Source organism: Pteronotus mesoamericanus, unplaced genomic scaffold (genome assembly GCF_021234165.1).
Source record: "Pteronotus mesoamericanus isolate MK-2021 breed Mesoamerican mustached bat unplaced genomic scaffold, CSHL_Meso_final contig_256, whole genome shotgun sequence".
Taxonomy (NCBI): Eukaryota; Metazoa; Chordata; class Mammalia; order Chiroptera; family Mormoopidae; genus Pteronotus; species Pteronotus mesoamericanus.
In genome coordinates this window covers 5,436,077-5,450,687 of record NW_026555108.1, presented here as the reverse complement: position 1 = coordinate 5,450,687, position 14,611 = coordinate 5,436,077, and the positions used below count along the sequence as shown (strand labels likewise).

The 14,611-nt window shown below is 41.5% G+C and overlaps 1 protein-coding gene across 2 annotated transcripts in view; it reads right to left on the bottom strand.

Annotated features, from left to right (window-relative positions):
- Positions 1 to 8,690: 8,690 nt before the first annotated feature.
- OGT (O-linked N-acetylglucosamine (GlcNAc) transferase) overlaps positions 8,691 to 14,611 on the bottom strand; it is a 49,436-nt gene continuing 43,515 nt past the window's right edge. For both annotated transcript variants that reach the window (XM_054574304.1, XM_054574303.1), the window contains exons 20-22: positions 13,839 to 14,091; positions 13,477 to 13,600; positions 8,691 to 10,906 (exon numbers count right to left, since the gene is read on the bottom strand). In XM_054574304.1, the coding sequence (XP_054430279.1) occupies positions 10,732 to 10,906; positions 13,477 to 13,600; positions 13,839 to 14,091 (552 nt within the window). In that variant the 3' untranslated portion in view covers positions 8,691 to 10,731. The remainder of the gene's footprint in view (positions 10,907 to 13,476; positions 13,601 to 13,838; positions 14,092 to 14,611) is intronic.

Here is a 14,611-nt window from a genome sequence, read left to right as displayed (position 1 = left end):
TCACAAGGTTTACAAATGAAAAGGTAGCCTTAACCACTTCTTGGGAGACTTTTATTTTAGCCTTGAGGTTGATTACAGGACTGATTGGGTGGATACCTTTTCAGTCTTTCAAGACACATGCTGGCTCTCTCCCCTAATTAAATTTCCTATTCATTTATTCATCACTGTACACTGGACTTACTAGGTAGTAGGCTTCAAGCTGTTTTTTTTTGTTTTTTAAATTAAGAAAAAACAGTTTTTGCTAGGTGTAAGGTTTCCCAGGTTTTGCTCAAAATGTGACCTCGGTTACCTCAAAACCTACTATTAATAAATAGCACTGTACATGAACTAAACCACATACTTCAACTATTTTCTGTGTTATGCACAAACACACACATTTTTTTAGAAGTCAGGCAAAAAGAACAAAGGATTAGAAACATGACACAAAAAACTAGACAACAGAGTCCTAGCTGGTGTGGCTCAGCTGAGTTGGGTGTTGAACCGCAAAGCAAAAGGTCACTGGTTTAATTCCCTGTCAGGGCAAATCCTGGGTCTAAATCTAAACAACAAAATAAATCACAAACAAAACAGAAACAGATTCATAGATACCGAGAACAGACTGACAGTTGTCGGGGGGAGGGATGCTGGGGAACTAGGCGAAAGAGGTGAAGATATTAAGAAGTACATATTGTTAGTCACAAAACAGTCACAGGGATGTCAAGTACAGCGTAGGGCATATAATCACTAATATTGTAATAACTGTGTATGGTGCCAGGTGGGGACTGGAAGCATCAGGGGGAGCACTTTGTAAAGGATATGACTGCCTAACCACCATGCTGTACACCTGAAACTAATACAAAATAATACTGAATGTAAGCCGGCATTGACAAATAAAATTTAAAGTTCTTTAAAAAATGAAACAAAAAAGCTTGGCCTAAAAAATAAAGTACCAATTAGACTTTGGTGGATCAATGAAGGCCAGTCCCCCGCCCTTTGCGTGATCTATTTCAGTAGCACTTGGGCCCTCAAACTGCCAAAACCCCCCTTACTCTGTGAATGACCTTGTCTCCTAAGTCACTGGGAAAATAGAAACAATCAGACAGGAATGCTCTCATCCTCCCGCCAACAAACCTACAGACCTATCTGTTAATGACACCCGACTCCCGGCCCTCTCTATTCTCAACAAGAGCATAGCATTCCCACCACTATCTGAGCCCAAGCCCTCCCTTGTCTTTGGATCTCGTCTCCCTCTCACCTCCTCAAGGATTTTGCTCCTGCAATTTTCTGTGCTGCATTATTGACCCCTCTCTCCTGGTTCTTTGTTCCACTATCCCTAGACCCCATGTCCCCCAAATTCACATGTCTAGCATTGAACTCTCCACTGAAATCCAGCTATCTGCATAGCATCTTGGATACTACTAAGTATTTAGAACGTAACATGGCCAACACAGAGCTCCTGATTCCCTCCCTCAGTCCTGTTCCTATACCAGTCTTACCCATCTCAGTCAGTGGTACCCCCATCTACCCAGTAACACAAACCAAAAACCTAGGAGTCATCCTTGACTTGTATCTTTCACCTCCCACATCCAATCCAAGAGCAAGACCTGTTGGCTCTACCTCTAGAGTAAACTTCACCTAAGACATTATTAATATGTACCTCCAAGAAAGAAAAAAACACTGCCAAGCGATGACATGCTATCAAACATATAATATATCCCAATTTCAGAAATGCTGAAAATGTGAAAACATGCCTCAGAATTGACATACTACAGTATAGCCTATATTCACACGAACCTCTGCAACCCCACTATTACTGTCCTACTCTAAACTACTGTCACTTCTCACCAAACTTCTGCAACTCTAGCACTTGGGCCTCCGTTTTAAAAGAACTATTTATCTCATAGGGCTATTGGGAAAATTAAGATAATGTCTGCCCTCCTTCAGGACTGTGGACTGCTCCCCCATCCTCTTTACACTTTACTGTATTACATTTTACCACACTATACTGTAACTGCCCGTCTACATGTTTCTATCTTCCATCCTAGACAGTAAACCACACAAGGATTTGGTAGTATATCTGACTGAGGGTCACACAGAGAGCTAGGATTTTACCTTGTGCATTTTTTAAAATCACACACATTCATTCTTTTTAGTTGAATACTGCCAACAAGCATCTTCATGCATTCAGTTACTTTCATAAATTAGATTTTCCCAAAATTGAGTCCCCAAAGTCCAATTACTCAATCAAAAGTATGGCCAATTTTATAGCTCTCGGCACATTTACTTAATCGTTTCCGAGGCATGTGATTCAGTTTACAATGTCAGCAGCATTGCTATGACAGAATTCAGTATTTTGAACTTGCACATTTAAAAGGTAAGTAACTTTTAAGTTAGCATTTCTTCTTATTACTTAAGATGTTTGTTTGCTGCATTCTTTTGCTAAGCTCCCCCATTTTAATGACTATCACAAAATAATGTGTACCAGTTTTGTGACTGATAAAAGCCACTGAAAAGAGTGAGGAAGAGGAACGCTTTGTGCCTGTTCTTTCCACAGTCCTACTCCCTAGAGATAAACAATGTATTTTATTTATTCTTTTAGAAAGTTCTTAAGCATGTGCACATACCAGCACAAGTGCACACAACTTTTCTTTTTACTCCTCACCCAAGGATATATTTATTGATTTTAGAGAGAGAATATGCAGGGGAGAGATAGAGACAGACAGATAGGGAGGGAGGGAGGGACGAGAGAGTGAAACATCGATTGGTTGCTTCCCATATGCGCCCTGACAGGGCATCTAACCCACAACCTTTCGGCAGACAGGACAAAGTTCCAACCAACTGAGCCACCTGGCCAGGGCCATGCAACTTATTCTGTGTGCGCGCGCACATACACACACACAAGTATTATGCTACATGAGTTGCTCTGCAGCTTGCGGTTTTTCACTTGGTATACCTTAGTAGTCTGTCCATTATCAGTACATATAGCTCTTGTCACATTTTTTGCATGAACCTCAATTTATTCACTCATATACCCTTAGGACATTTATGCTTCTTCCCCATTAGTGGTACCACAAACAATGCTGCAGTGAATATCCCTGTATGTATTCATCTGTGTACTCATAATTAAGCCATATGTCCTTCTTCCACTGAAATGAACAAAGACCAAAACAATCTGTGTACGTCTGCAGATGATTAAATGAACATGAATTACCGGGAGAAGGGATAGGGGAAAAGGGGAACAAAGTCTAGAGAAAATAAGAGTGAACTACAAAAAGAGCATGTATGATATGACCACATTTATGCACTTACAGGAGTACATGTATACAGAAATTAAATTGTTCTAAAAGAAAAAGTCCTGGTAATAGAATTATTGGGTTAAAAAAAAACATGGACATTTAAAATTTTGATAGTGCCAGACTGCCCTCCAAAAAGGTTGCACCAATTTATATCCCCACCATGACTGCAGGAAATTGCCTTTTTCCCTACAAATTGGCCAATTCTGGGTATGATCCAACTTTTAAAAATCTGTACCAATCTAAAATATAAAAAATTGTATCTCATTTAATAAAAGTTTTCATTTCTTTAAATAGAATTAAAAGTTGAATAAATTTTAATGTCTATAGGCCATTTGTATTTTTTCCTGAGAATTATCTTCTTTCACACCTTTTTATCCATTTTTTTTCTTTTATTGATTCTAGAGAGAGGAGAAGGGAGGGAGAAAGAGGGAAACAGCGATGTGAGAGAGGAACATCGATCAGCCACCTCTTGCATGTGCCCCAACCTGGAATCAAATCCACGACCCCCTGGCTTGCAGGACAACACCAAACCAACTGAGCCACACCAACCAGGGCATATATCTTTTAATCCATTTTCTATTTGTTTTTTCACCTTCTTAAAATTATTGGTATGTAGCCCTGGCTGGTGTGGCTCAGTTTGTTGGAGTGTTGTCCAATAACCAAAAGGTTGTGGGTTCAATTCCTGGTCAGGGCACATGCCTGGGTTGCAGGTTTGATCCCTGGTCTAAACACGTGTGATCAGCAGTCCTGGCATGTACGGAAGGCGGCCAATCGATGCTTCACTATCACATTGATGTTTCTCTCTCTCCCTTTCTATCTCAAACGCAATGAAAAAGTGTCCTCAGGTAAGGATAAAAATAAATAAGTTAATAAAGAAATGAATCAATAAAATTACTGATAAACATTCTTTGTAGATTAAGGAAAATAGCAAATATTTTGTATCTTATCATTTTTATGATTTTGTTTAATATCAAACTTAGAAAGACCTTCTCTAGTCCAAAATTATTAGAAACAAAATCCACCTATATTTTCAAATATTTTAAATGGTTTCAATTTTTATTTTAAAATATTTCATCCATGTATAATTTGTTTTGGTATAAGAATTGTAAGGTATGAATCCAATTCTTATTTTTTCCCAAATGGTCAGCCAATTATCTCCAAATTATTTGCTGATTAATCTATCTTTTCCTCACTAGTTTGAAATGCCATTTTTATCATGAACTAAATTTTTTAAAGTATTTGAATCTATTTCCAGACTCTGTGTTCTGTGGTTTCTATATTCTCTCATATTATATACTTACTTGCTTGTCTGTGAAGGAGGAAAACAGGGCAGTGTCCCAGGAGAAGACTTAGAGGAGATAAGATCTCTTAAAATACTGTACCTCCTTCCCGCGGAGGAGAATATTACATGTGTATACCTCTAGAGGGCTACACTATGAATGGGGTGGAAGTAACATAAGGACAGGTTTCAAGTTCTTCAGCATGAAGAAAATTTCAGAAATTACCCTGTATACATATTCAACAATGCCATTGTGTTACTTAATAGTTGTGCGTTCCTGGCCACTTAACAGAGATGTGATATAGAGCGGTGGTCCCCAACCTTTTTGGCATCAGGGACCGGTTTGGTGGAAGACAATTGTTCCATAGATGGGGGGTGGGGGTGGGGGGGGATGGAGGCAGGAGGCATATCTCAGGCGGTAATGCGAGCCAAGCTTCCCACGCTGGCCTCTCGCTGCGTGGCCTGGTTCCTAACAGGCCACGACCAGTACCAGTCCGTGGCCTGGAGGCTGGGGATCCCAGATAGAGAGTATTAATGTATTGGGTAGGAGGTTGGATTCCTGTTATTCTAAGATCCCTTTTATAATCCTCATTTTATAACTAACCAAGTTATACACTCTACAGACTCAGAATAAAAATTTTTTTAAGAAGTTACTGAGAAAGTCGTTTTGCTAACAGAGTAGGACTAAACTAAGAGAAGAGGGAATTTTTCAAATCTCACCAAACATCCTTAGCCTTTGATCGGCCACCTGGTTTTCTGGACATGTTCTTGCCTGTAGTCAAGACAAAGATACATTGTGCATTTGTCTTTGAGCAGCTTTTTCACTCTAATCTCATAGCAAAACTTTGCTCCAGGATATGAGAAGTATTTAAATTTCTTTGTTGCAAAATGCCTGCACGGAGAAAACTGCTGACGAGGAGCAGCACGTCCTTCTCCAACCTTGCCCCCATCAATGAGGAAGCCCAAAGCACCTGATATTGTCACCGCAACCGCCACGTGCTACGGAGATGTGCAAGGAGGACGATTCTCCTCCTTACATTCCTCCACATTGTGAGGTTTTCGGGTGCACTAACCCCTACTCGGTCTCCCACCCAGTGCTCTTTCCCCCAATTTTACCCCCCATACCAGCCCTCCACTCTCCCAAGAACTTTACTTCCCTTATTCCTGCCTCCATCTCAAGAAGTCTACCTATAAAGCTTTGAACCTTCTAACTTCCCCCACCCCTTAAACAGACCAGACCACCACACCCCCGCCACACCTCTAGCCAACCACAACCTTCCCACTCCGGCTTTCCCCCTGCAGCCAACCAGGCCTCAAACTCCACTCACCCCGCCCATGATCCCACCCCCCTGCTTCCGCCTCTCCTCATCAGGAGAGCTTACACTGGGAAGCCTAGACCCCTCCCCCACTACCCAATCAGGCCTCGAATCTTCCACTCACCCTGCCCATAACCACCAGCCGCCACCCCTGCTCTCCCCCCCACCCCACCCCCCGCCTTCTGCCTCTCCTCATCAGGAGAGCTGATGCTGGGAAGCCTAGACCCCTCCCCCACCCCACTTCCAGCCAATCAGGCTTAAACTCCTTCACTCATCCAACTTGCCCATGCCCCTCCTTGTACCTCTCCTCATGAAGAGAGCTTCCACTGAGGCCTAGATCCCTCCCCCACTCCCGTCTCCCACCTCCAACGGTCTCGCATTACCCGGGCCCGCCTTACATCCACTTCTAACCGGATTAGGCATCGACCCCCCCACCCTGAATTCCACCCCCCGGTTGCCATCTTGGCCAGCCAGCCTTCCATCGACCACCTGCACACACTGTCCACCTTCCCCCCCAACCCCGACTCACGCCTCACTCCCCGAGCCGAGCCGTTTTTCCACCGTTCAGCCCAAGTACCAGACCCTCCCCACAGCTTCATGCCACCTCCTAGGTCTACTCTCTCAGGCTCCCACTGGCGCCGCCAACACCGCTCCCCACCCCTGCCCCCCACACATTCCCCATCTTTAATTTAGCGGAGTTAGTACCACTACAAAAAAACAAGCCCCCCTTCTTCTGAAAGCCCTTTTTTAAAAGTGGAAACAGACAAAACGTTTTGCCAGAATCTCCATCCCATGGTTCGTGGATGATCAGTGCCCAGGGTGTACCGCGATCCTGAATTAAGTCTGCTCAGCTAGGGTGTTTTCAAGGTCATTTCCCTTTCAGTACCCATCTCAGCCCCTTTAGTCACCTACCTTCTTCTGCCGCGTCTGGAGTAGCCGACTGCCACTCAGCTCCCACCTCGGCTGGAGGCTGAGATCCCAAGCGGTGAAAAAGGACCGCAGTCCTTTGGGCGCAAGCTTTTATAGAGCCCGCCTGAGCGGGAGGTAGTATCCTGCGTGTTCCCGCCTCCCGTACCCACCTATCACAGTCCACTATCACGACTTGGTTGTGAGGCAGATTTGAACTTCGCGCTCTGAATTCAAATTTGCAACAATCTTTGTGCTTCTCATCCCGTCCGGGAGGTACTCCTTAGCCGTCCCGAAAGCGCCATTTTCTGCAGAGCTCCGAGCCCCCAGTTCATTTCTGTTTGCTTGGCAATCCCTAAATTAACTTTCCGGGTGACAGGAGAAAACTGAGCTGAATCCTCCCAAAGTTTCTCCATCCTTATGAGGACTTGGACAGGCGAGCCCAGTCCGTTCCTTACTTGAACTGCTGGAACCTCTGAGGCTGTCCGCTTGCCCTCCAAAGTACTCGGCGCCGGCGGGGAGGGCACCTAGACCCCTAGATAAGAGCAAAGCAGCAACCCAGCAGTGTTTGGCAACACTGACGTTTGCTTCCAAAAGCCTCCGAACCCAGGAGATAAAGAGGAGTTGGTTACTTGAAGTTTTTTGGCACTCGCTCCAAGCACACTGAGAAAAACGGGAAGCAAACACTTTCTAGATTGTGCCCGTTTCTCTGGAAGGCACCTATACATTTCATACTTGAACCATCTGGCCAACAGAATACAAATACCACGTCCCAGCATTTAAAGATATCAGTAACATTGGTTTATTTCATGCTAGGCACTGCTCCTAGTGCTTGGTGCACATTTAATCCTTACAGCACTTGAAAAAGCAGGCAACGCGGGCACTCTCGCTTCACAGTGATCGCATCCATGGCTGGAGAGTTGGCAGAGCTGGGATTCCAACCCCAGAAAACAGTAGTACCAAAACCTAAACTCTTTAGCACCGAACTGCCTACATATATAAAAGTGCTTTGAGTTGAGAGGGAATTGGATAAAAGATGCTTATCATTACCATCTTATCTCTTGAACAAACTCGCAACTTTGCCTCACTACACGCCTATTCTATAAAAAACAGGGGTTAGGGAACTGTGTGCCTCGGGGGCTTGGGCGATGAAGCTGAAATGTTAGCTGCAGTTAATATTAAGAGCCATGTGCTTCAAGTAACGAGTGGGTTAGAATTGGAATCAAATCTTAAATTACACATGTTTATTCAAGGTGCACAAGCAATTCCTTTAATAACTAATGCAGATTTCTAACAGACAGAAGAGGGTGGGAGTGAGAACTTTTATGAGTAGGTTACTGGACACATTTCTTCCCCCACTATCTTTTAGGAAACAAACTAATCCACGTTAGGGTTTTGAGGGCCACAATCCACGGAAGTCAGGAGGTAAACTACCCGAAATTTTATTGACAAGGATTCTCACTTATCTCTCTGAGAAAACGGGCAGCTAAATAAACAGCCTGTTCTGGTCCCTGATGCGCTGCTATTTGTTTTGGTTCCCTCCCTCATACCAGTGGCCGAGTTCAACCACTGCACAGAGCAGAAAGGAAATGGCCACCAAAAGAAAGACCACAAGCAAAACAGGAACAAGCATGAATGGGTGTGCTGGGAGAGGGAGGCTTTGTCATCTTAAAGGGTCATGTGCCAGGCCCACCCTCCACCACACTGGGCTGAGAAAACTAAATAATTCTTAGTATCATAACCGCCCTAGGGAAATCCGGTCGTTTGTAGTTATGAGCTGTTCAAAAGTGGGTTTCGTCATTGGATGACCAAATCATTCCATCCAACACTCAATCTAACAGAACACAAACTACATCAGCCATGTTAAGGGCAAATCATTCATTTATTATTTAAAGATCACAAGACAACACCTGATTTCTGTAGCACGATTTAAATGTTTTACTTTTTTCATAAAGCATAGCATAATAGAAAAAACAATTCGTTTCCGGTAATATCTATATCTCTATTCATAATTAAGTCTTCCATAGACATGTTACCTGGAAACCAAAGCCTGTTACAATAAGCAAAGCTTTAACCAGAGCGGCTACTTTTCGTGCCAGGAAAAAAAGTCATCCCTATAGGAGGAATGATGTGCTATGTCAGAGGGCTGGAAGGCCACAGCCTAGAGGGCACTCGAAGTATATCATCCTATTCCACGTTAAGTAGTTTCGTGAATTGCAAATATCATTTTATCTGCAACCATGCTGGCGACCTTTAACTAATATTTCAATCAGGTAAAAAATAAATTAAGAAATTCCCTAAAGTGATGTTCCTTGATTCACGCTGTTAAAAGATACACAGTTCATTAACACATAATTCTGGCTAAGAATTATACTTGAGACTCCTTGCTCAGATTTTGGTTAACAGTAAGACTTTCAGAAATTCAAGTTCTTATTAATAATTTGTCAGCTAGGATACATTCAAGCATCAGCTGCAACTACAGAATAGGTACACTGCCTCAGTGCTTTGGAAAGACACTATAATCTAGAACACTACTAGCAGACAAAAATTTATCTGTTACTGGATAGCGTTAAGTGCAGTACAGCAAGACAAAACATATATTCTACGTTGGTTTAAGCCTCGAGTCCTCAATCCTTTGTTGAAATTCAGTGATTTTATTCCTACGGTTTAAAAATCAAGCTCCAGGTGGCCTAAAGTCGAATTTTTACTCCACGCCAAACAGCAGCACCGTTCACCACTGCTGAGGCTGAGTATACACAGACTTCAGGACCAAGTTCACAAGACAGTTATTACATAATTCCCTAGAAGGTCTGAAAATCAATGATTCCTATACACAGCTGGTCCTTCAGTGCTTTTTACCTATGACATGTTTTTGATGAAAGTTATTTAATGTAGTCACAAATAACTGTAACTTACTCATCAAATATTTGAATACTTATACTTACCTGGGAGTTCATTTCTGCTGACAGAAATAGGAAGAACAGGACCCACTTAAAAAAAAAAGCAAACCTTAGAAAGGAAGGTAAAAAATCTTATCACACACTATCACTCTGGCAACAGCATAAAGGGGCAGTCAAAGAAGGTAAAACACTGTTGAAATAGGTGAAAACTAAGTCAAAAAATCAGTACTATTATCATCAATGACAGTACCACAACTATGCCCTTCATAATTAATAATCACTCCTATGAATTTTCATTTGGCACCAGATGATGTGTTTTAGAGAAACACTCTGGGATGTTCTGCATCAGACTTGGTTTTGTTAGCTGCATTACAGGAGAAATTTTAAAGTAGGGGGAGGGGAAGGAAATGGACCAGAAAAAAAATTCTGAGTCATCTAAACCAACAAAGCACTGATAGCTCCAAACATTAGGTCAGACACTCAAACGACTGATATAGGCTCAAGTGGTTTATAAAACCTATAAAAAGACTACACCAGCAAAGTTCCCATTAATCTGTCGAGTTCCGAAACTAAAACAAGGAGCAACATTTTAGCCTAAAACCTTATCTCAAGAGAATCATATATACTTCACATGAATAAAAACACCTGAAACCAAACATTTTTAAAAGCTCCAATACCCAAAATATAAAGAAAAAATTAATTCAGAAGACTCAATCAAGCCACGGAATCACAAGAACGGCTGGACAGTCTAGATCTCCCCTCCACACTAACCATCCCGTGGAAGACCAAGGGAGAGCAGACCTTCCAGACCTATGCACCACCTGGTTGCTGCAAAATTCTATGGAGGTTCCTTGGAGAACAGCAGTTTTCATCTCTTGGGTCTCTCCCTATCACGCACGAAGCAACTCCGGCTGTGCTATTCTATGATCATCATTTGTCATCCATCTGTAACATGATGCTATACAGATATAAGTAAAAAGTCCGTTTTCGAGTTCCCGTTCCCCCGCAGGTTGAGGCTCAGGTAGAGGGCTAATTCTCCTGTGCACAGTCTTTAGTTAGGCCGACTCAGTGACTTCAACAGGCTTAATCATGTGATCGGGTTTGTTGCCAGCTGCATAATGCTCCCACATCTGTAGATAGAGCCGCTCTAGTTCCATTGTGTATTGTTTGGTGTTGAACAGAGGGCTAGATATTCTCTGTTTCCAGACTTTGCCACGAATTTTCTTCAGGCTGAGGAATTTAAAGAGAGAAAAAGAGAGAGAGCGCCAAGTTTACCAACAGAGCAGAAAATCAGAACTAGCCCCACTAAATACCTAGTCATCTTTGGTAAAATGCGTGACGAAACTTCACGTGACCTCAACGCCGAAAAAGGGTCACACCTAACATAATGCTAACATTTATACTTGAGTTCACATCTCCTGAAAAATTTAGTTCTTTCTTAAATAAGTATATCCAGGAGACACCATACTTTTTTCTATTTCATCTCATTTCTACCTTTAAAATATAATATGCCTACCCCTATGGGCTACTGGTTAGAATGTAGACTGCTTACCCTCTTGGGAAGCAATTTAGTAATGTGTATATTCAGAACCTTAAATGTTCATAACCCTCTGACAATCAAAAACACTTTTAAATCTATTCAGAAGAAACAGTCAGAGATGCAGATACACCTGGCCATGCAAAGATGTTCGCTGAAGCACCATTTACAATAGCTAAGGTACATACACAAGATATTCGGTTTACTAATACCAAATATTAAATATAAACTCTAATTGAAAAAAATGTTTAGGAAAAGAAGCAACAACGAAAATAAAAAGTGGCTTTAATGTTTGTTGTGACGGAACTAGTGAAATGGGTGTGTATATCTATCGCTGTTGGCCTCATCCCAACCATGACCTTATTCATGCCACCTTCCAAATAAAAATACTTCTGTGCTCCATTTCTTGTAAGTTCTGTATGTCAATATAAGAATGGCTAAGCTGTGGTACATCCATACATGAACTACTGCTCAGCAATAAAAAGGAATGAATACTGAAGGAGCCAACAACAGGGATGAATCCCAAAATGTTTCGCCAAGTGAAAGAAGGCTTCAAGAGTACATGCTGTGTGGGTTCCATCTTTTATCATAAAATTAATTTATAGCGGGGAAAAATTCAGAAAAGCGGTTGCCTGAGGGCTGCTGAGGGGACTGAATGAGAAGAGGCATGAAGGACTTTCTGGAATGATGGTAGTGTTCTGTATCTTGTTAAGGGTTTGGGTTATAAAGGTATTTCTCAAAACTACTGTAAGATTTGTACGTTCCACTGCATATAAAGTTTGCCTCGAAAGAAAAAAAGAAAGAAATATTAAACTGTAGTTAATGATGTCCACATTCTGAAGTATTTGGGGAGAAGAGTACTGGTATCTGCAATTTACTTCAAAATGTATCAAATATTTAAGATGACTGCTAGATGGATACGGAAATAAATAGATGGACAGATATGTAATAAAGCGAGCACAGTAAATGTAAGTGGTGGAATCTAGACAGTAGGTATATATGTTTACTATAAAACTAATATTTTCCTTACAATATATTGACAAAAAGTATTGCATGAAATCAACTACGTTCCAAAAAATTTTTTAAAAGACACTGCATTTTATGCTATAGCTATCTCTGGGATGATGGACATGAATCTTCATTTTTTTAATCCCAGGGCTCAAAATTTGCTCTCATTTTCCTTAGATGTATATGCTATTCAATGGAGAAAATTATGAAAATACTGGACATCTGCTGAATGCTTACTACGTACCAAAAGCTGCTGCGTTTTACGTGAAACACCTTTTTAATCCTCCCATCTCTGCAAGGTAGGTACTATCACCCATCCCCGTTTTGCAGATGGAAAAACCAAGGCACAGAGACACTACCGGCCATTTTCCCGAAGTCACAAGCTTGTGACTGGATTCGAATTTAGGCAATCTGACTTAAAGAGGGCGCTTCCTTAAGCTCCCATGTAATATGCTACTTCTTAGAAAAACGCACCCACACAAAAATAACCCATAACGCCCAAAGAAAAATCTCAGTGAAGAGAGAAACACTTCCCCATTGTATGAGGAAAGCATCATGTATCTAAGCATCACCCCTCTTAATCCTACCCCTTTGGGGCATTTAAGTTATGCTTCTTTCTTTCTTATGCTGTAGTGGAAATGTGGCATTATTAGGGTCAAAGCTCTGGCTTTTGAAAAAAGAATCTTATAACTTTGAGGAAGGGTTGTACCAATTTACTCACCAATGTATGAAAAGGCCAGCACCTCAATGCTCCCTCATCATAGGTATCATATTAAAAATCGTTTGTTTGATAGGCAAATAATGGGTATGCCTCAATGTTATTTTAATTTACATTTCTACTACAGGTTGAAACTTTGTCCTGTTAACCATTTGTATTTCTACTTCAGTGAGTTGTCTGGTGATTTCCTTGTTTATTTTCCTATTAAGGGACTTAAAATGTAACTGTGCTTCAGTCTTTATATAGCCAGGCTATTAATATTTGACATGAAAAAAAGATTTTTTTCTTATTATTTGCCTTTTAGTTTTTTTCAGTTACTTTCATTCAGCTATTTAAATCTTTAGGTAGTAAAACCTACCCATCACTCCATTTATGAAAGTTTATAGAGTTCTTCTCCCATCCAGAGATCATACAACTAATTCACCTATTTATATTACCCTTACTTTATCATTTCATTTTATAGCACCTATGTTCTCTTAAAAGTTTCCTGATTCCTTTCACTTTATATATGATTTGTTCATGGAAAAGTTTACTTACTATTCTAGGTCAGTTCCCAGTTTCACAGCTATATCTTCATATTCTTGTCTATTTTTAGCAATAAGCTCAAGACAACCTAAACAAGTGAGCTGGGAAGCTGCTACTCGAGAAGCCAGAGTTTCTCCTGGAAGAAAAAAGATAAAAATTGCTCATCTGAGAATACAAACAGCACATGGTTATTAATTTTATGTTAAGTACCCACAGGACACAGATGAGGGGGGTGGAGCCAAGTGCTTGGAGCAACTCTCAGTTTTTTTTTTATCATCCTCCCGTAGTACACACAGTTTCACCTGGAATTATGCCCCCTTAAAGGACATTCTAAAAATGACAAGGAAGATTCCAATGATTTAGCTGCAACTTACCTGGCATAGTCACCATGGGTGTCCCAGCCCACAGGACATCCATGCCGGTGGTGTGCCCGTTACAGAGCGGGGTGTCCAAGCAGACATCTGCCAGCTGGCCTCTCCTGACATGTTCCTCTTTAGGGGCAACAGGTGAGAAAATGATACGGTTCTGGGGAAGGCCCATGTTTTGTGCATACTGTTGGATATTAGGTTCTCCTACTGCTGGAAAACGCAACAGCCACAGCACACTATTGGGAACACGCTTCAGTATCTAAAACAGGGAAAAGAGTAGTTATTAACAGCAGCTCTCCCCTTCTCAAGAAAGGCTCCTATGTATCTCTAATAGTTCAACCACATTCTATTCTTCTCACCCAGATAGCAGCTTACTATGAACTTTTTTTTTTCCTCCACAGAGATGAATTAGATCAACAGAATATCGGTTACTGTTCTACTAAGCTGTCTCCCAAGAGTTAGAAGAAAGAAGAGGGTCCTGGCAGGGTATCTCAGGTGGTTAGAGCATCGTCCCGATATGCCACGGTTGCAGGTTCAATCCCTGGTCAGCGCACACGTAAGAAGCAACCAATGAATGCCTAAGTGAGTGGAGCAACAAATCAATGTCTCCGTCTCTCTCCCAAACCAATAATTAAATAACAAAAGAAAAAAAAAAAAGAAAGAGGACACTGATGTAAGACACAAAACAAGATAGTAATTGGCCAAATCTGAGGCTGTTCTGTCCCGTGGGAACTGATACTGGCAGTGATTTTGTAGAGGAGATAGCAATTTTCCACTTC